Genomic DNA, 17076 nt, shown 5'->3' with positions numbered 1-17076 from the left:
GAATTACAATAGTAACAAAAAGAATGTTATCAGGGAATTGTTACTGAGCAGAAGGATAACATAAAGAAAGTAATGTATTGATTATTTTGGTATTATGAGTAAAAGAAATGACTAAAATAAACCACATAGATGAGCAGCATTTTACTGTAAGAGTAAAGTAGATGAGAAGAACTAAGAAATAAAATGAAAGCATTAGGAATGGAAAAAAGGAGATGTGAAGAAGAATTGGAACTTCAGATGGTAATACAAAGGTGATCCTGGTTTCCAGCCTGAGAAACTAGATAATGGTGACAGAGAAAGTAGTTGAGAGATTAAAGGAAGCAGAGGAGCCTGAACAATGTGACCCTAGACAAGCTGAGTTGCAGACCACAGTAGACTATCCAGTCAGAAATGGTTTAGTTTACACTTAAAATTATAATCAGAATAACACTTGTTTTAAGTTCTGCAGTTAATGTTGACTGTATAATTCACAAAACCTTAGTTTAATCCATACCTTATGATACCTGATACACACTTTCTTTTCATAAATATTCTCATAGGCAAAATCAAGCATTATTATTACAATACAAAACAACACCTAATTTTGACAAAGGCTGTATATATTTACCATGGTTTTTCCAACTTGATAATTATCTGGATTAAGATTTATTTTCCTGAAGAAATCCTGAATGTTAAATTTGGATGGAATAATATTTCGGGGAAGAAGTACATGAAAGTGGCTTACAAAATCCTGAAAAGTAAAAAGAAAATGGAAAATCAAAAAGAAATTGTATGTAAATAAGACCATAAATTACCTGATTATTCTTTTTAAAAAATCCTTTTCTATTTCTTTTAAAACACAGTAAATAAAAAAGGTGCTTATCAATATAAAATACAAAAGGTTAATTTAAAAAACACAGGCAGGAGGAAGGATACTAAGATCTACATACTACATTATCATGGCAACAGAAGAAAAACAAAGGGCATGAGCTAATTATCCATTTTGACAAAGTTTGTGTTAAAGGCCAGAGAAAACAAGTTATTTAACAAGAATCTGAAATTTATACCCAAGAACAAAAAAGCAAAGGTGGCAGCTGAATTGCTCCTCAAAGAACTGAGCTGCTGAAAGGCCCCTATAGAATTTCTACACTCACAGCAACAGTAGCTGGTAGTAACAGCTGTGAGCCATCCTTGTAGTTCCCTATGAAAGAAAATCCTGCTGAGAAACTAGGGAAAAGCACACAGAATCTTTTCTTACGAATAGGTAACTCTGACTAAATTACTTTGATGACTAGAGAAGTCAGTTTGAAGACTTGCTATGTTAGGAGAAAATTTACAATTAGCAAACACTGGATCAAATAAGAACCGCCAAATGGTGGACTCTATTACAGTACAAACTCAATGTGCTAGCTGGCATTCAATGGAAGCAAGTTCTCTAATCCTTTTCAAAAGGAAAATAAACAGGTGGGCTCCAACGTAATATTTAAGCAAAATATGTAGGAGTTACTTAACATGAATATATATTTAAATATCATTACTGAAGTATATAACCTGGAAAGAATATTTGGAGCTGTATCCTGATTGGCAAATTCGAACTGTTTCCAGCATCCCAGTGTATCGAAGCTGTCTTAGTACCAAGGCATCATTGAATCTCAAGGGCAGCTAAAACAAATGGAACAAAGGTTAGCCTAGATATCCAAATTAGGATCCCTCTTGAAAACAAGGCTAACTTTAGAATATCTAGGGATTAACTACAGGTTACCCTGGTTAAGCTACAGCAAAAGTGATGAGACTACCTTGCCTCTCAGAGTGTAGCTTCAGAAAACTTCTGACTATCCAAACTTAAAGGAGGTAACCAAGCTTCAGGCTTCTTCAGCTGTGTAGGCACTGGACCTTAACAACTCAGTAGGAGGCAGAGGGCACCAGTGGCTCACCCCTGTAATCCTAGCTACTAAGGAGGAGGCTGAGATCTGAGGATCACCGTTCAAAGCCAGTCCAGGCAGGACTCTTCTTTTTTTTTTTTCCATTTCTGATTTTTATTTTCTTAATCTGTATTTTTTAATTGTAATCCATGGGACTCTTATCTCAAATAAACCACCAGAAAACTGGAAGTGGCAGTGTTGCTCAAGTGGTAGAGCGCTCACCTTAAGCTGAAGAGCGCAGGGACAGTGCCCAAGTCCAGAGTTCAAGCCCCATGACCAACCAAAAAAAAAAATTACAAATGCCCAGCCACGTGACAAGAGTGGGGGAGACTGATTTGAATACATTGTAAACTTGTGGAAGATACCAATGAAATCCCTCTCTGTGTAACTAATGTAAGCTAATTTTTTTAGAAAAGAAGGGAAAAAAAAGGTCTTGCAATCCACTCCCAACACAAACATATATGCACACACACACAAAGCTAAGAAATCACTTTTAAGAGGTATGGCATGCATAAACTACAGATTAACAAAAGTTTCATTTAAAAAAAAACAAACAAGTTTTTTCTGATGGAATTTCAAAAAGGTATTTGCTCCTTAAATTCAAAGAGATGCTAAATCTAATCCATACAAATTTTATAGATAGGTTAAATATGGACATTAGAAAAACAGTCAAGAGATAATGTTCATTTTCAAGATTTTCCTTATACATGCTGTCCTTTTTTACCTTTTCAGCATTAGAGCGAATGCATTTTACAAAATATGGCTCTGCTTGACCAAGTGTCTCCATCAGCTTGCTTAATGAAGCCTGTAATACAAAGCAAAATAATTAGCATTCCAGGATAGCAACAAACCTTCAGAAATATAAACAATAATGTTGGTAGGGTATACAAAACCTTTCTATACACACATAGAAGGGGAGTTCTTCTGGAAAGCAAATTGTATGTATTTCCATTCTGATTAATTTAGATAAAGGTAAGAATAACAGTTCAATCTTAAAGCTGATAGCCTGAGAAGAGATATATTTCAGAGTAATTTATTTATAGAGTAATTTTTTTTACATTCTATTAAACCATCTTATTCAAATTCACTTTTTACTGTTGTTGTTTTTTGAAAAAGACTCTTACTGGGGCTGGGAAGGTAGCTCAGTGGTAGAGTGCTTGTCTTGCATGCATGAGGACCTGGGTTCGATTCTTCAGCACCACATAAGCAGAAAAGGCCAGGGCTCAAGTGGTAGAGTGCTAGCCTTGAGCTGAAGAGCTGAGGGACAGCGCCCAGGCCCAGAGTTAGGACCCCACAACAGACAAAAAATAAATAAAAATAAAGACTCTTGCTATATTGCTGAGGCTAGTCTAAAAGTCTGCTACACAGCTCAGACAGGCCTTCAACTGACAATTTTAAGCTTCCTAAGCGTAGGTATTAGAGGTATGCACCACCATGTCTGGCTAGTCAAGCATTCTTAAGCCAAAAACATCCAGCAACATAATCAGTGTAAAGGAGTATACCCTTAATCTTAGTGTCTATAGAACATTCAATGTTGTCACCTCTTTTCTTTCCTGATAATAGTAATTTGTATCTTTTTCTCTTTTCCCCTGATGAATCTAACTGAAGGTTTACAAATTTCTTAATCTTTCAAAGAACTTGCTTTTTGTTTTATTTTTTTTCCATTAAAGAATAAAGGAAACTTTTATTCCCAATTTGACCTAATTCTGATATAATGTTTCCATCTTTCTGCTTCTTTGGATTTAATATGCCCTTCATTTCTAGTTTATTAAGGTAGGAATTTAGATCACTCTTAAGACCTTGCTTCATTTCTAATAAAAAGCATTCAAAGCTACAAATTAGTGCTGCTTTGGCTACAATGTATACATGATCCCATTTAAAATATTTTGGGGGGGGGTTGGGGGGGTCCGGTCGTGGGACCTGAACTCTGGGCCTGGGCGCTGTCCTTCAGCTCCTCAGCTCAAGGCTAGCACTGTACCCCTTGAGCCACAGCGCCACTTCTGGCTTTTTTCTTTTTGCTCATGTGGTGCTGAGGAATTGAACCCAGGGCCTCATACATGCAAGGCAAGCACTCTACCACTGAGCCACCTTTCCGGCCCCGCCCCCATTTAAAATATTTTAAAACCATCTTTCCTCTTTAATTCATGTATCATTTAGAAGTCTGGATTGTATTTCCAAAACAAAATGTTATCTTTCTTTTTAAAGTTGATTCCATTACGTTCAAATAAAAACATAGCTCTTCTTCTCCTAACTCAATATTTTGTGCTACTCCCCACAAAAAAACATTTCTTTGTATGGTTATTTTTTAAGAAAATGACTTCAGGGGTTGGGAAGGTGGCTCAGTGGTAGAGCACTTGCCTTGCATGTCTGAGGCCTTGGGTTTGATTCCTCAGCACCACGTAAGCAAAAAGAAAAAAGCCGGAAGTGGTACTGTGGCTCAAGTGGTAGAGTGCTAGCCTTGAGCTGAAGAGCTGAGGGACAGCGCCCAGGCCCAGAGTTCAGGCCCCATGACTGGACCCCCCCCAAAAAAAAAAAAAAAAAAGAAAAGAACTTCAGCTGGACACCAGTGGCTCATGCCTGTAATCTTAGCTACTAAGGAGGCAGATATCTGATGACCATTTTTCAAAGCCAGCCTGGGCAGGAAAGTCTGTGAGTCATCTACAATTAACTACCGGAAGACCGGAAGTGGTTCTGTAGTTCAAATGGTAGAGTGCTTGTCTTAAGCTGAAGAGCTCAGGGACAGCACCCAGGTCCAGAGTTCAAGCCCCATGACCAACAACAACAACAACAACAAAAAAAAGACTTCAAATTCATTACTTTTGGATTTCTAATAGATGATAATTGTGGCAGTACTGGGGCTTGAAATATGGCCCTTACATTTTCATTTTTATTGTCCGTTATGGGGCTTGAGCTCTGGGCCTGGGCACTCACATGAGCTCTTCAGCTCAAGGTGAGCTCTTACCACCTGAGCTACAGCACCACTCCCATTTTCTTTCTTTTGTTTTTTGTTTGTTTGGTCATGGGGCTTGAACTCTGGGCCTGGGCGCTGTCCCTCAGCTCTTCAGCTCAAAGCTAGCACTCTACCACTTGAGCCACAGTGCCACTTCCAGTCTTCTGGTGGTATACTGGAGATAAGAGTCCTCATAGACTTTCCTGTCCAGGCTGGCTTTGAACCGTTATTCTCACATCTCTCCCTCCTGAGTAGTTAGGATTACAGGCTTGAGCCACGGATGCCCGGCTAGTGTTTAATTGGAGATAAGAGTCTCACCAAGTTTCCTGCCAGGGCTGGATTTGAACCATGATCCTCAGATCTCAGTTGCCTGAGTAGCTAGGATTACAGGTGTGACCCATGCCTGGCAGGCACTTACATTTCTAATGTTTAAGTTTCATTTTAATCTTTTCACTCCTTTCTTTCCACTTCAACAGTACAAATGGCCTTTGCTGGCTGCAATGGGAAGTAGAAAGGCAGAGGGAATAATGAGAGGCCCAACTCCTGGAGCAGTGTCCAGACTGTCATCATCTTCCAAAAGGCTATGTTCTATTTTTTTTCTCATTACATTCATACTTCTTGTGATATCCATGACATATTTAAAAGATTTATAATATCCATTTTAAAATTAGCATCTATTATTTATTTAAACCTTGTCTGCAATTTTTAGGTCTGCTCCTAACAACCCCCTCCTGTTATGATTTAGGTAATTCCTTTTACAAATATTAGAATGGATTTCAGTGTCCCATTTACATACATACATCATGTCTAACATACTCTGATCATATTCCCTAATTATCTTCCCTTATTCTCTTCTTCCTCTTCATTTTTTGGTTTTCAAGTGATTTTTTTCCTTTGGTTTTCAAGTGTTAAGTGTTTTTTTTCTTCTGGTATTCAGTTAAATTTCTTAGTATCAACTTGTCTCTTTGAAGACCATAGACTTAAGCTTTGCAAGGACCAGGGCAGAGTAGCCCTCTATTTCAGTGCCATTACTAAGGCGTAGTCTTCTGACCTATGTACCAATAAGTCACTCCACTCACACTTGCGGGAACAGAACTATTCCTCTGGTCCTACGTAAATACCAGGAATTATATAGGCCTACATAATTCTAAAGGTTCTTTAATCAGATTCATGGAGTTTTAACTCATATATGTACAGATCATATCATATACTAAAGGAGACCACTAAATGGCTACTGTTCTGTTTTATACTATTCTGTCCCCAAATTCATACTGTTTCTTTCTGTCTCCAACTGGAAAGACCACTGACATCTGTTTGGCTTCCCTGTTTCTGAACTTTATCAAACTACTAGGCATTAATATGAGACTCTGTCCATTTCTTTCCCTTTTTGAAGCGATCATACTCATATAGTGCTTATTAATAACTGTCTAGTTTTTGTTCTTAGAGCAGAAGAGCACTCTTGTATCAGTTAAGCTTTCATGGGTTCTTTGATTTCATTTTGATGAGAGTAGCATGCATGGAATGAGCGTGCAGTCAGTAACAGAACATCCTTCTCAGCTCTTTCCCAGCTCTTTTAGCTCTTTTTCCCAGCTCTCTTTCCCAGCTCTCTCTCTTTCCCACCTTTTTTCCCAGCTCTCTCTCTTTCTCAGGTCTTTCCAAGGCCTTTCCCAGCCATGTGTAATAACAGCAGAACATAACCCATCCTAGCCCTGGAGTTTCCTCACCTCTATGATAACAAAAATAACATCTATCTCCTAGAATTCTTGGATGAAAATTTAGATAATGCATATGTGTAAATATTTAGTAACTGGCCAGGAAAATATAGGAGATTGGCCATTATCTTGGAAGGTATAGGACTTGCATGTGTTTTTGATCTTCCTCATTTTCTAAATAATCAAAACTCATTTGTCCTATAATTTGACAATGCATCAAAAACATTAAAGATGACTCATTGGTAAAAATTAGATTTTAAGTGAATATAAGTTGAGACAATCTAGAATTCATAAAGTTGGATTTTAAGAGACATACATGTTCACATATACGTAACTTCATTATATATGTATATATAACTTTATTACATATAATTTTTTATTCTGGTAAGTATATAGTACTCTTCAGTTTAAACATAACATTTGGATGCAAAGCACCAATAGAAGATCTAATGAGCTGGGTGCCGATGGCTCACACCTGTAACACTACCTATTCAGGAAAATGATATGTGAAGATGCAGGATCAAAGCCAGCAAAAAAGCTCAGGGCCAATGCCCTAGGTCTGAGTTCCAGCCTCAGGATGAACTAAAAAAACAAATTAATTAATTAATAAAAATACAAGCTGGATGCCAGTGGCTCATGCCTGTAATCTTAGCTACTCAGAAGGCTGAGATCTGAGGATCACCATTCAAAGCCAGCTGGGGCAGGAAAGTCCTGAGACTTTTATCTCCAATTAACCACCAGACAACTGGAAATGGGGAAGTGTTGCTGTGGCTCAAGTGGTAGAGAACTAGCCTTGAGCTGAAGAGCTCAGGGACAGTGCCCAGGCCCAGAGTTCAAGCTCCAAAACCCACCAAAAATAAAACAAAACAAAGTCAAAACCTCATTACCTGTATAATGGGATATTCAATTCCCAGATCTCAGCCTCTGGAGCAGCAAAGGTAGATGTGAGTCATCGATGCATCTTCAATTTTGGTTTTATTATCAACATTCTACTCTTTTTATCCTCTCACCAAAAACCGAATGAATTACTCATAGGGAAATCAACTATGCAGGGACGTGTGAATGACAAAGAGGCAAATGACATTTTTCCCATCTCTGGTACTTCTTTTCAAAATGACCATTAAAATACTCAACTGTCTCGTCAATCACATTAATCTTTCAATGAGAATCTACAAGGAACAGATTCTTATTTGGTATGTAAGTAAAAAAGGATAATGACCTGAAACTGGGCACTGATACTGGGCGGTTTCTTCTTCTTATGAAAATGAAGAAGAGACTTGGTTATGCGATCCTGTAGCGTCAGTCTTGTCAGATGCTTCAAAGAATTCACCTCCAGCAAATGCTGAAAGAAGGGAAAAACAATCTCACATATTAATTAGTCTAAGAAAAGCAAAATCCTAGCTGGGCGCCGGTGGCTCACACCCGTAATGCTAGCTACTCGGGAGGCTGAGATCTGAGGATTAAGGTTCAAAGCCAGCCGGGGCAGGAAAGTCCATGAGACTCGTATCTCCAGCAATCCACTAGAAAACCGGAAGTGGCACTGTGGCTTAAGTGGTAGAGTGCTCACCTTGAGCTGAAGAGTGCAGCAACAGCATCCAAACCCAGAGTTCAAGCCCCACGACGGACAGACGAAAGAAAGAAAGGAAAGAGAGAGAGAAAGAAAGAGGGGGGAAGGAAGGAAAGAAGGAAGGGAGGAAGGGAGGGAGGCAGGAAGGAAGGAAGGAAGGAAGGAAGGAAGGATGGAAGGAAGGAAGGAAGGAAGGAAGGAAGGAAGGAAGGAAGGAAGGAAGGAAGGAAAGAGAGAAAGAGAAAGAAAAGCAAAATCCTGGGCTGGGAATGTGGCTCGGTGGTAGAGTGCTTGCCTTGCATTCATGAAGCCCCAGGTTCGATTCCTCAGCACAACATAGACAGAAAAAGCCTGAGGTGGCGCTGTGGCTCAAGAGGTAGAGCACTAACCTTGAGCCAAAGAAGTTCAGAGACAGTGCCCATGTCCTGAGTTCAAGCCCCATGACAGGCAAAAAAAAAAAAAAAAAAAAATCCTCATAATTTGATGTTGTTGTTGTTGTTGTTGTTGTTGTGGGGCTTGAACTCTGGGCTTGTCATAATGTCTAATCTATATGTTTATTCTATGAAAGTGGTGAAAATATAAAGGTCACTAATGTTCTTCTACCATCCATTTCCTTCTAGATGCTAGGAAAGTAAATTGTAAGTTAAGAGTCCCCACCCTCTCCTGTATGTACAACGCTGGGTATGATCTTTGCCTATAAGATACACTCTTATAGAAATGAGAAAGTACAATTGAGGCAGAGGCCTTGGCTACCATTTCTATTTCTTCTGACAAATACACATGTCTAGTAGCTACATTAGCATCTGTAGTCCCAGCCTTCAGGCCCTAGTCTTGTGTGAGTTCAGAGGCAGAGAACTAGACACTGTGTTGTCACAACTGCTAGATAAATGCAGTTTAGCCCTGGATATCCCTGGCTTACAGCACACGTGGCATGTGCCTGGAAGCAGAAGGTTCTCATTTCCAAGCCTTCTCTGATTGCATCTGGGGCAATGCTATCTTACTACTCTGAAGCTTCAGGGCTTCTAATGATTTTTAAGTGACTAATTATTTGAATATAATCCTTTTCCTACTTAAATATATCTTCATTGATAACTATTATCTCCAACTGAAAACTGACTCAGTGACACAAATCAAACAAAATCCCAGGGCTACATAAGGTATTCCAGAAACACATAGGAAAAAAGCAAAGTCATTTGTCTAATCCTTTAACTAGGAAGACAAGCATTAGAGTGTAATTGTGTGTGTGTGTGTGTGTGTGTGTGTGTGTGTGTGTGTGTGTGTGTGTGTGTGTCTACATACATGAGTGCCAGTGCTGGGACTTGAACTCAGGGACTGGGCACTGTCTTTGCTTTTTTGCTCAAAGCTCTATTTCCAGTTTTTTGGTCTCACAGATTTTCCTGCCTGGGATGGCTTTGAACTGCAATACTCAGATCTCAGCCTTCTGAGTAACTATGATTACAGGCATAAGTCACCAACATCCGGCACAAATTATATTTTTAAACAGTACTATATTTTAGAGCAGTGAATTCAGAAATTGACTGTATCTACAAAGATGTAAAATAACTTAATACCATTTAAAAAGCAGTAAAGGCCTTTATGTGAAACACTATACTACATTAAGAACATGACAACTTATAGTCTAAAAATAGTAATTTACAATGTAAACATCAAAACACAAAAATGTTCAAGTAGCAAAATTTAAAAAAAATTTCAAAAACTGAAATTAAGAAAACATTTCCCATAAATAACAAAGCCTCATCTTTATATACGAAGATTTTTTTAATTCTCTAAAAGACACCTAATACAGTGACAAACAGAAGATCTGAATGGGCAATTTTCAAATGAAGTAAAAATAGTGAAGGCATAATGACAATAGTTAAATGGCATCTGCATTCAAAGAAATATAGCAAACTGGGCATGTGGCTCACATCTATAATCCTAGCAAGCAAGAGGTGGAGACAGGAGGATCTCAGTGATTTTAAGTACATCAGACTGCCAGCCAGTACACTGACACAACACAGTAAAGGTGTTAGTTAGACTTGTGCAGCTCTTGGGATTATTACCCTCCTGCCAGGGAAGTTCAAGAGAGTTACAAACAACATCTTCTTTTTTTTTTTTTTTAGGTCCGGTCGTGTGCCTGAACTCTGAGCCTGGGTGCTGTCCCTCAGCTCTTCAGCTCAAGGCTAGTGCTCTACTACCACCTGAGCCACAGAGCTAAAACTTCCGGCTTTTTTTTTCTGCTTATATGGTGCTGAGGAATCGAACCCAGGGCCTCATGCATGCAAGGCAAGCGCTCTACCACTGAGCCACCTTCCCAGCCCTCTAAACAACATCTCCTATGGTTTTTACAGCAATATACTCCAAAACAGCAAAAAATTATTAGTGGCAGACACATTAAATTTGATGAGCAGAGTATGTTTCATCCACTCTACACAACAAAAGAACCCTGTAAAGTTACAGTGACAGACATGGAAAGTATTTGAAAACACAACTAACAAAAAAGCCGTGTATATGTAATGACATGTGCAACATGGCATATGTGCTACATTTTGTAGGTTTATTACTTTATTCTTTTAGAATTTTTTAATTCTTACAAGAAAGCTCAGGTATATTCATAAAAAGTAATTTTACGTACTTGTCATACAAGAAGAAAACATAGATAAGTTTTAAATAAAAGTAATTTAGTATTGAGTCTTACAATGCTAAGCTTCCCTTCTCCTACCCACTACTAAGTAAGGGCACAAATAAAGGGCTGGGGGTGTACTTCAATGGCAGAGTGCTGGCCTAGCATGATCGCAGCAGCAACACACACACACACACACACACACACACACACACACACACACACACACACACACACGTAGTATAGATTACAGTAAGGAAATTCACCATGTGCCAAATACTACTCTGTTTTTAACTAGTGAACCTGGGTGAAAAACCAAATGAATAAGACTTCAGGGTATGTGAAAAGAAGTAGGAAAGTCAAATGTTAAGAGTTCATGAAGTTTTATGAGAATGCACAACACTCATGCAGTAATTTATCATCCACAGAGCATTTGCTCTACAATAGCAGAGTTAAGCAGTTACAACAGAAAGTACAGGACTTCAAAGGCCACGTAACTCTTTATAGAAATTCATGACTAACTCCTGGAGAAGATGGTGAGAATTTGATATTCAGATTATTATCTTAACCTGGCTCAAGGAAAATGGAAAGAATTCGTGTAAAGTGGCAATTACTAATCAAAAATTCATATTCAGCTTTTAAAAACAATTAAAACATGACATTGTCACCAATAACTACTTACTTGAAGTGTTCGTTAGGCTTGACGGTCATTACATTAGCTATTATTTATGAAACAGACTCAACTAAGGAGATACAGTACTTACTTTGGATAGAAATAGGGTATTTCTTTTTTTTTTTTTTTTGGGTCCGGTCGTGCGGCCTGAACTCTGGGCTTGGGCACTGTCCCTCAGCTCCTCAGGAGCTCAAGGCTAGCACTCTACCACTTGAGCCACAGCACCGAAACTTCTGGCTTTTTTCTATTTGCTTATGTGGTGGTGAGGAATCGAACTCAGGACCTCAGGCATGCAAGGCAAGCGCTCTACCACTGAGCCACCTTCCCAGCCCCAGAAATAGGGTATTTCTTGTTTGTGAATTATAATCAAGGCATTAAAAGAAAAAGTTTTACCATAATACTCACTTTTGGAAGAGCAGGCTTGGATTTGAAGTTTTTGTTTCTCCTATAAAGAAAAATTTTTCATCAGAAAAAAATTAATTAGCTAAGTACCAGTACCAAGCTATTCAAGAGACTAAATTCTAGAGGATCTCTGTTCAAGGGTAGCAGGGGCAGAAAAACTTGCTAGACTAAATCTCCAATATAACTAGCAAAAAGCAGGACTTGGGACATGGTTAAGTAACAGCGTACCACCACAGCATGCAGTTCCATGAAAAAAAACAAGCAAACTATAAAAATGTCAAGGTCTCTACTCAATCAGATTCAATACTAATTTATAGAATCATAGATTTCCTGTAAGATAGTATTATGTAATTCAATCAAGCAGGTAACTTTAGGAAGAAAAGGTAAGCACAGAAAAGGAAGAAAAAGATACCTGTAATAAGTCATATAATATTTACATTCCAAGCTAGTTTCATTTTCCTGGTTGTATGTAGGGCTCTCTTCATTCCTACTCTAATAAAAGATAATTATTTCTGCTTATTTTGAGACTTTTCAAATGGAATGCCTCAAAGTAAATCTTTGAAAGTGTTCTGAAAGCAGTTACCATTTTCACTCTGCGGGAAAGGGATCCAGTGACAAAAGCAGCAAGCAGATTTGGAGTAAGGAAAGAAGGAAGGCAAAGAGAAACCAAAAGGAGTAAACCCAGGAAATCACAGAGAAACAATTAGGGAGGAAGAAATAGCAACAATTGAGTTTGAAACTGGTGTCTGGCTCCCCAAGCTGGGGACAGGGAATCAGGACAACAGAAACACCAGGTAGGCCGGGCATCGGTGGCTCATGCCTGTAATGCTAGCTACTAAGGAGGCTGAGATCTGAGGATCAAGGTTCAAAGCCAGCCTGGGCAGGAAAGTCCATGAGACTCTAATCTCCAAAAAACCATCAGAAAACCAGAAATGGTGCTACGGCTCAAGAAGTAGAGCACTAGCCGGGCACTGGTGGCTCACGCCTGTAATCCTAGCTACTCAGGAGGCTGAGATCTGAGGATCAAGGTTCAAAGCCAGCCCAGGCAGGAAAGTCTGTGAAACTCTTATCTCCAATAAACCACCAGAAAACTGGGAGTGGCGCTGTAGCTCAAGTGGTAGAATGCTAGCCTTGAACTGTAGAGCTGAGGGACAACGTTCAGGCCCAGAGTTCAAGCCCCATGACCGACCAAAAAAAAAAAAAAAAGTAGAGCACTAGCCTTGAGCTGAAGAGCTGAGGGACAGCCCCCAGGCCCAGAGTTCAAGCCCCACCACCAACCAAAATCAAAACAAACAAACAAAAAATCACCAGGTAAAATAAAGATGTCTAGCCAAGGAACTGCTAAATCGGCTTTGGGAGGAAAAACAGACAACCTTTGAACCTTGCTTCCCAGTCCAAGAACTTGGGAGGCCAAGACTGATCTACTGTAAAAGGCTAGACTGCAAGAACTAGTATACTTTGGGTCCTCTGGTCCAGGAGCAAGGGTTGACACCTTCAGAGAGTTCCTCTGAGAACACAGGGACAAGAGATCACACAGCCTCACAGTACACTGGGCTACAGAACTTGTGTATACATAAGATCAGTAATGGAAAGGGAGAGCAGACAAGCCAGCAGGGAACAACAAAAGTTTAAACTGTGGGAAGCTAGGCTATGACTAGGAAGCCAGAGGATACAGGAGCCCAGCAGGCTGCTAGAGTTGGAAAGACCTTGCAGGCCGAAAAGGAAAGACACCTGAGCAGCAGCTGTAATTACCACCAGGGAAAGTACTATGGTCCAACTCAGTCATAGGAACTAAGATCTAGATGATCACAGTTCAAGCCAGCCTGGGTAGAAAAGTTTGCTAGATTTCATCTCCAAAATAACCAGCAGAAAGCAGGGCTGGAGTGGTAGTTATAAGCGCAAAGCAACCAGCTGAGCAAGTATAAGACACCAAGTTCAAACCCACATGATACAAAAACAAAAACAAAATATTATATTAGATTCACAATTCTAAATACTGACTAAATGTTTTTTATTCTTGCTTCAATCAAAATTATATCCATAAAAATAAGATAATCTTTTCATTTTTTTTCAGCCAGAAACTTTAAAGTATTCATAAAAAAGAAATCCACATTACTGATTAGTACTGACGTGAGAATTCCATGGGCTCTTTCCAGAAGTTTGCTGCTTGAAGAATTTGCAAATATTCCATCTTTATCAAGCAAGGAGGTACTACTTGGTAGCCTGCTCTGGCGAATCCCCGTTCTGACATTCCAGGCAATATCAAATGTATCACTATAAAAATAACAACATGTTTTAGCTAAAAGATATCCCTAGCAGCTGTGTTCAGGGTAGCTCAAGCCTGGATCGTCATGAGGCTGACGATCTGAGGATCACAGATCGAAGCCAGCCTCGCAAGAAAATCCATGAAATTTTTATCTCCAATTAACCACCAAAAAAACAAAAGTAAAGGTATGATTCGAATGGTAGAGTGCCAGCCTTCAGTGAAAAGGCTCAGAAACAGCACCCAGGCCCTTAGTTCAAACCGCAGGACTGGTACAAAAAAAGAAAAATGTTGTTTAAATAATTAAAAATAAAACATTAAGTAATAGACACAGGAAAAATGCTGGGCAGCACAAAATGATCTTGTCTTCTCATTCAGAACAAAACATTTCTGTGCATGGGTACAGATTCCTACACAAATATGCATGAGATAAATACATCATATAGGTGACATTATTAAATATACTATTATCATTTGTTAGTCAATACATAACAGAAAGTACTATAATACAATGGCTGTTATTATTTCCAAATGCTTCTATACAACACTGTACAATCTTAAGGTTCTACCAATCCATAGGATATCTAATTTCCTCCTGAAACCTCTGATTTACATTACACTCACTAAAGACACCCCCACCAATATTACTAGGATGGAATTATTAGTTGAGTACTGTTTTAGGCACTAAAGACTAAGAAATAACAAAACACATCAAATTATCAGTGAGTAAAGAGTTAATGAGGTCATTCCAAGTAGAGATAGTAGATATCAAGCCAGGCCGCACCAGTGGCTCATCAGTGGCTCACGCCTGTAATCCTAGCTACTCAGAAGGTTGAGATCTGAGGATCATGGTTCAAAGCCAGACTGGACAGGAAAGTTCATGAGACTCTTATCTCCAATTAACCAACAGAAATGGCGTGTGGCTCAAGTGGTAGAGCACTGGCCCTGAACTGAAGAGCTCAGGGACAGTACCCAGGACAAGAGTCAAGCCCCATGACAGACCAAAAAAAAAAAGATAATAGATATCAAATACTTTTTTATCTTTACAAAAGCCAGTAGCATAATTACTACAGAAAGCACACTGCTTCTTAGGAGCTGGATGAATAGGAGGCTCTGAGCTCAACAACCTACCTCCTTCCCTCCTCCCACCCCACTGGCACCAATGAAGGCAGTAATACCACACACAGGTCAGGAGGACACTGAAAACAGCAGAACTCAGTCCTCACACAACTACCTCTTAGGGTACTAACAAGCTGGATTATATGCTCCACAAAAAGGTAGAACAAATTTTTGTGGAGAATCTGACACATTCATTCTTGGCTCTAAAAGAATGATTTAGGGTGACCAAATGCAGCAATGGTAGGCACTGTACACTGCCCTGAAACGAACTATGCAACTTGTGGGTGGGGGTGGGAGAAAAACTGGGAGAGAACGAGGGAAATGGTGACATTGTTAAAAAAAGAAATGACCTCTTTATTGACTTATATAACTGTAACCCCTCAGTACATTACCTTTATAAAAACAATTAAAAATTTTTAAACAATAATTTAGCACCGGTAGTGATGCTATGGCTCAAGGTGGTAGAGTACCCGCCCAAGCTGAAGAGCTCGGGGACAGCACTCAGGCCCTGAGTTCAAGCCCCACAACCAATAAAAAATAAATAAAAAAATAAAAAAAATAATTTAGCACCAACAACATGGTCAGTTATTTTCCCATCTTTGTGCATAGGAAAGAACAAAACTACACTAAAATCCTCACCATTAGGTGGATTATACTCAGGAAGGAAGAGACAATAATAAGCATATGTCAAATAACAGATGCAAAGACGAAAATTTAGAACAACAGGATAAAATATGATAGGCTAATAGGGCAGTCAGGGAAGGCCTCATTGATATAGTTCCATTTAAACAGAAATGATGTGGACATGGCAGTGCATGCTTGTAAACTCAGAACTCAGGAAGATGACACAGAAGATCATGAGTTCAAGGTCAGGGTGGGATACAGGAAGTTCAAGATTATAAACAAGACCTTGTCTCAAAAACCAAAAAGTAAAATAAACTGAAAAGAAGAAAAAGGAAATCAAGACATGAAGCAGTTATGTGGAACTGCAAGTACAAAGTCTTGGAGATGGAAACACTGTTGATGAGTTTGAGAAATATTAACTAAGTCTACCAGGCTAGACTAAAAATGAGCAAGGAAAACTCAATTGCTAACCAGTAAGATTTATCTACAAAAAACAGAATAACCCTTAAATGTTTCAAAAATGTAAGAGGAATCTCAGAAGTCAAAATTTATCATCTTATTTTAAGTTATTCTGGGGAAATGTGTTTGGTTTTTTTGTTTTTTAACTGCAGAACCATTTTACCATACAAGTTTTCTTAACTAGACTTGACCTATTTATTAACCTATTCTATTAACTTGTTATTACATAACTCACAAGAAAATTACTTATGGCTTGACATTTTTCAAGTTACATGAACAATATGGACTTCTTCTACAGTTCCTTGAAAACATAAACCAAACTTACTGCTGGTTTTTTTCATTTAGAGTGTTCATGCCCTGGAGATCAGAAAGAGGTGTTCTAGGACTTTTCCGAGTTATACCTAGAGAAAAGGGAGAGGGAAGGCAAAAATTTCCAAATCAATGCCAAGAAACACTAATCATCAAACAGTTTTTCTAAAGACAATTTTTTTTAAAAAAATCAATGGTTTAGTTTTTTTTTGTTTTTGCTCATCCTGGACCTTAAACTCATGGCCTGGGCACTGTCCTGAGCCTCTCTGTGCTCAAGGCTAGCACTCTACCACTTGAGCCACAGCGCCACTTTCGGCCTTTTCTGTTTATGTGGTTCTGAGGAATCAAACCCAGGGCTTCATGCATGCTAGGCAAGCACTCTACCACTGAGCCACATTTCCAGCCCCCAAAATCAATGCATCTTAAGGCCTACATATTTACTAAATGTCAAAAACATAAAGATAATAACATGAA

The 17076-nt window shown here is 38.9% G+C and overlaps 1 protein-coding gene across 8 annotated transcripts in view; it reads right to left on the bottom strand.

Annotated features, from left to right (window-relative positions):
• Myo9a (myosin IXA) overlaps window positions 1–17076 on the bottom strand; it is a 142427-nt gene that overhangs the window by 62147 nt on the left and 63204 nt on the right. For all 8 annotated transcript variants that reach the window (XM_042697446.1, XM_042697447.1, XM_042697452.1 and 5 more), the window contains 7 exons: window positions 16619–16694; window positions 13959–14102; window positions 11832–11871; window positions 7783–7905; window positions 2626–2706; window positions 1531–1641; window positions 608–730 (listed from right to left, as the gene is read on the bottom strand). In XM_042697446.1, coding sequence (XP_042553380.1) covers window positions 608–730; window positions 1531–1641; window positions 2626–2706; window positions 7783–7905; window positions 11832–11871; window positions 13959–14102; window positions 16619–16694 — 698 coding nt within the window. The remainder of the gene's footprint in view (window positions 1–607; window positions 731–1530; window positions 1642–2625; window positions 2707–7782; window positions 7906–11831; window positions 11872–13958; window positions 14103–16618; window positions 16695–17076) is intronic.

The sequence above is a fragment of the Dipodomys spectabilis genome, unplaced genomic scaffold (assembly GCF_019054845.1).
Source record: "Dipodomys spectabilis isolate Male_0828 unplaced genomic scaffold, ASM1905484v1 ptg000219l, whole genome shotgun sequence".
Lineage (NCBI taxonomy): Eukaryota > Metazoa > Chordata > Mammalia > Rodentia > Heteromyidae > Dipodomys > Dipodomys spectabilis.
This window is presented reverse-complemented; position numbering and strand designations above follow the sequence as displayed.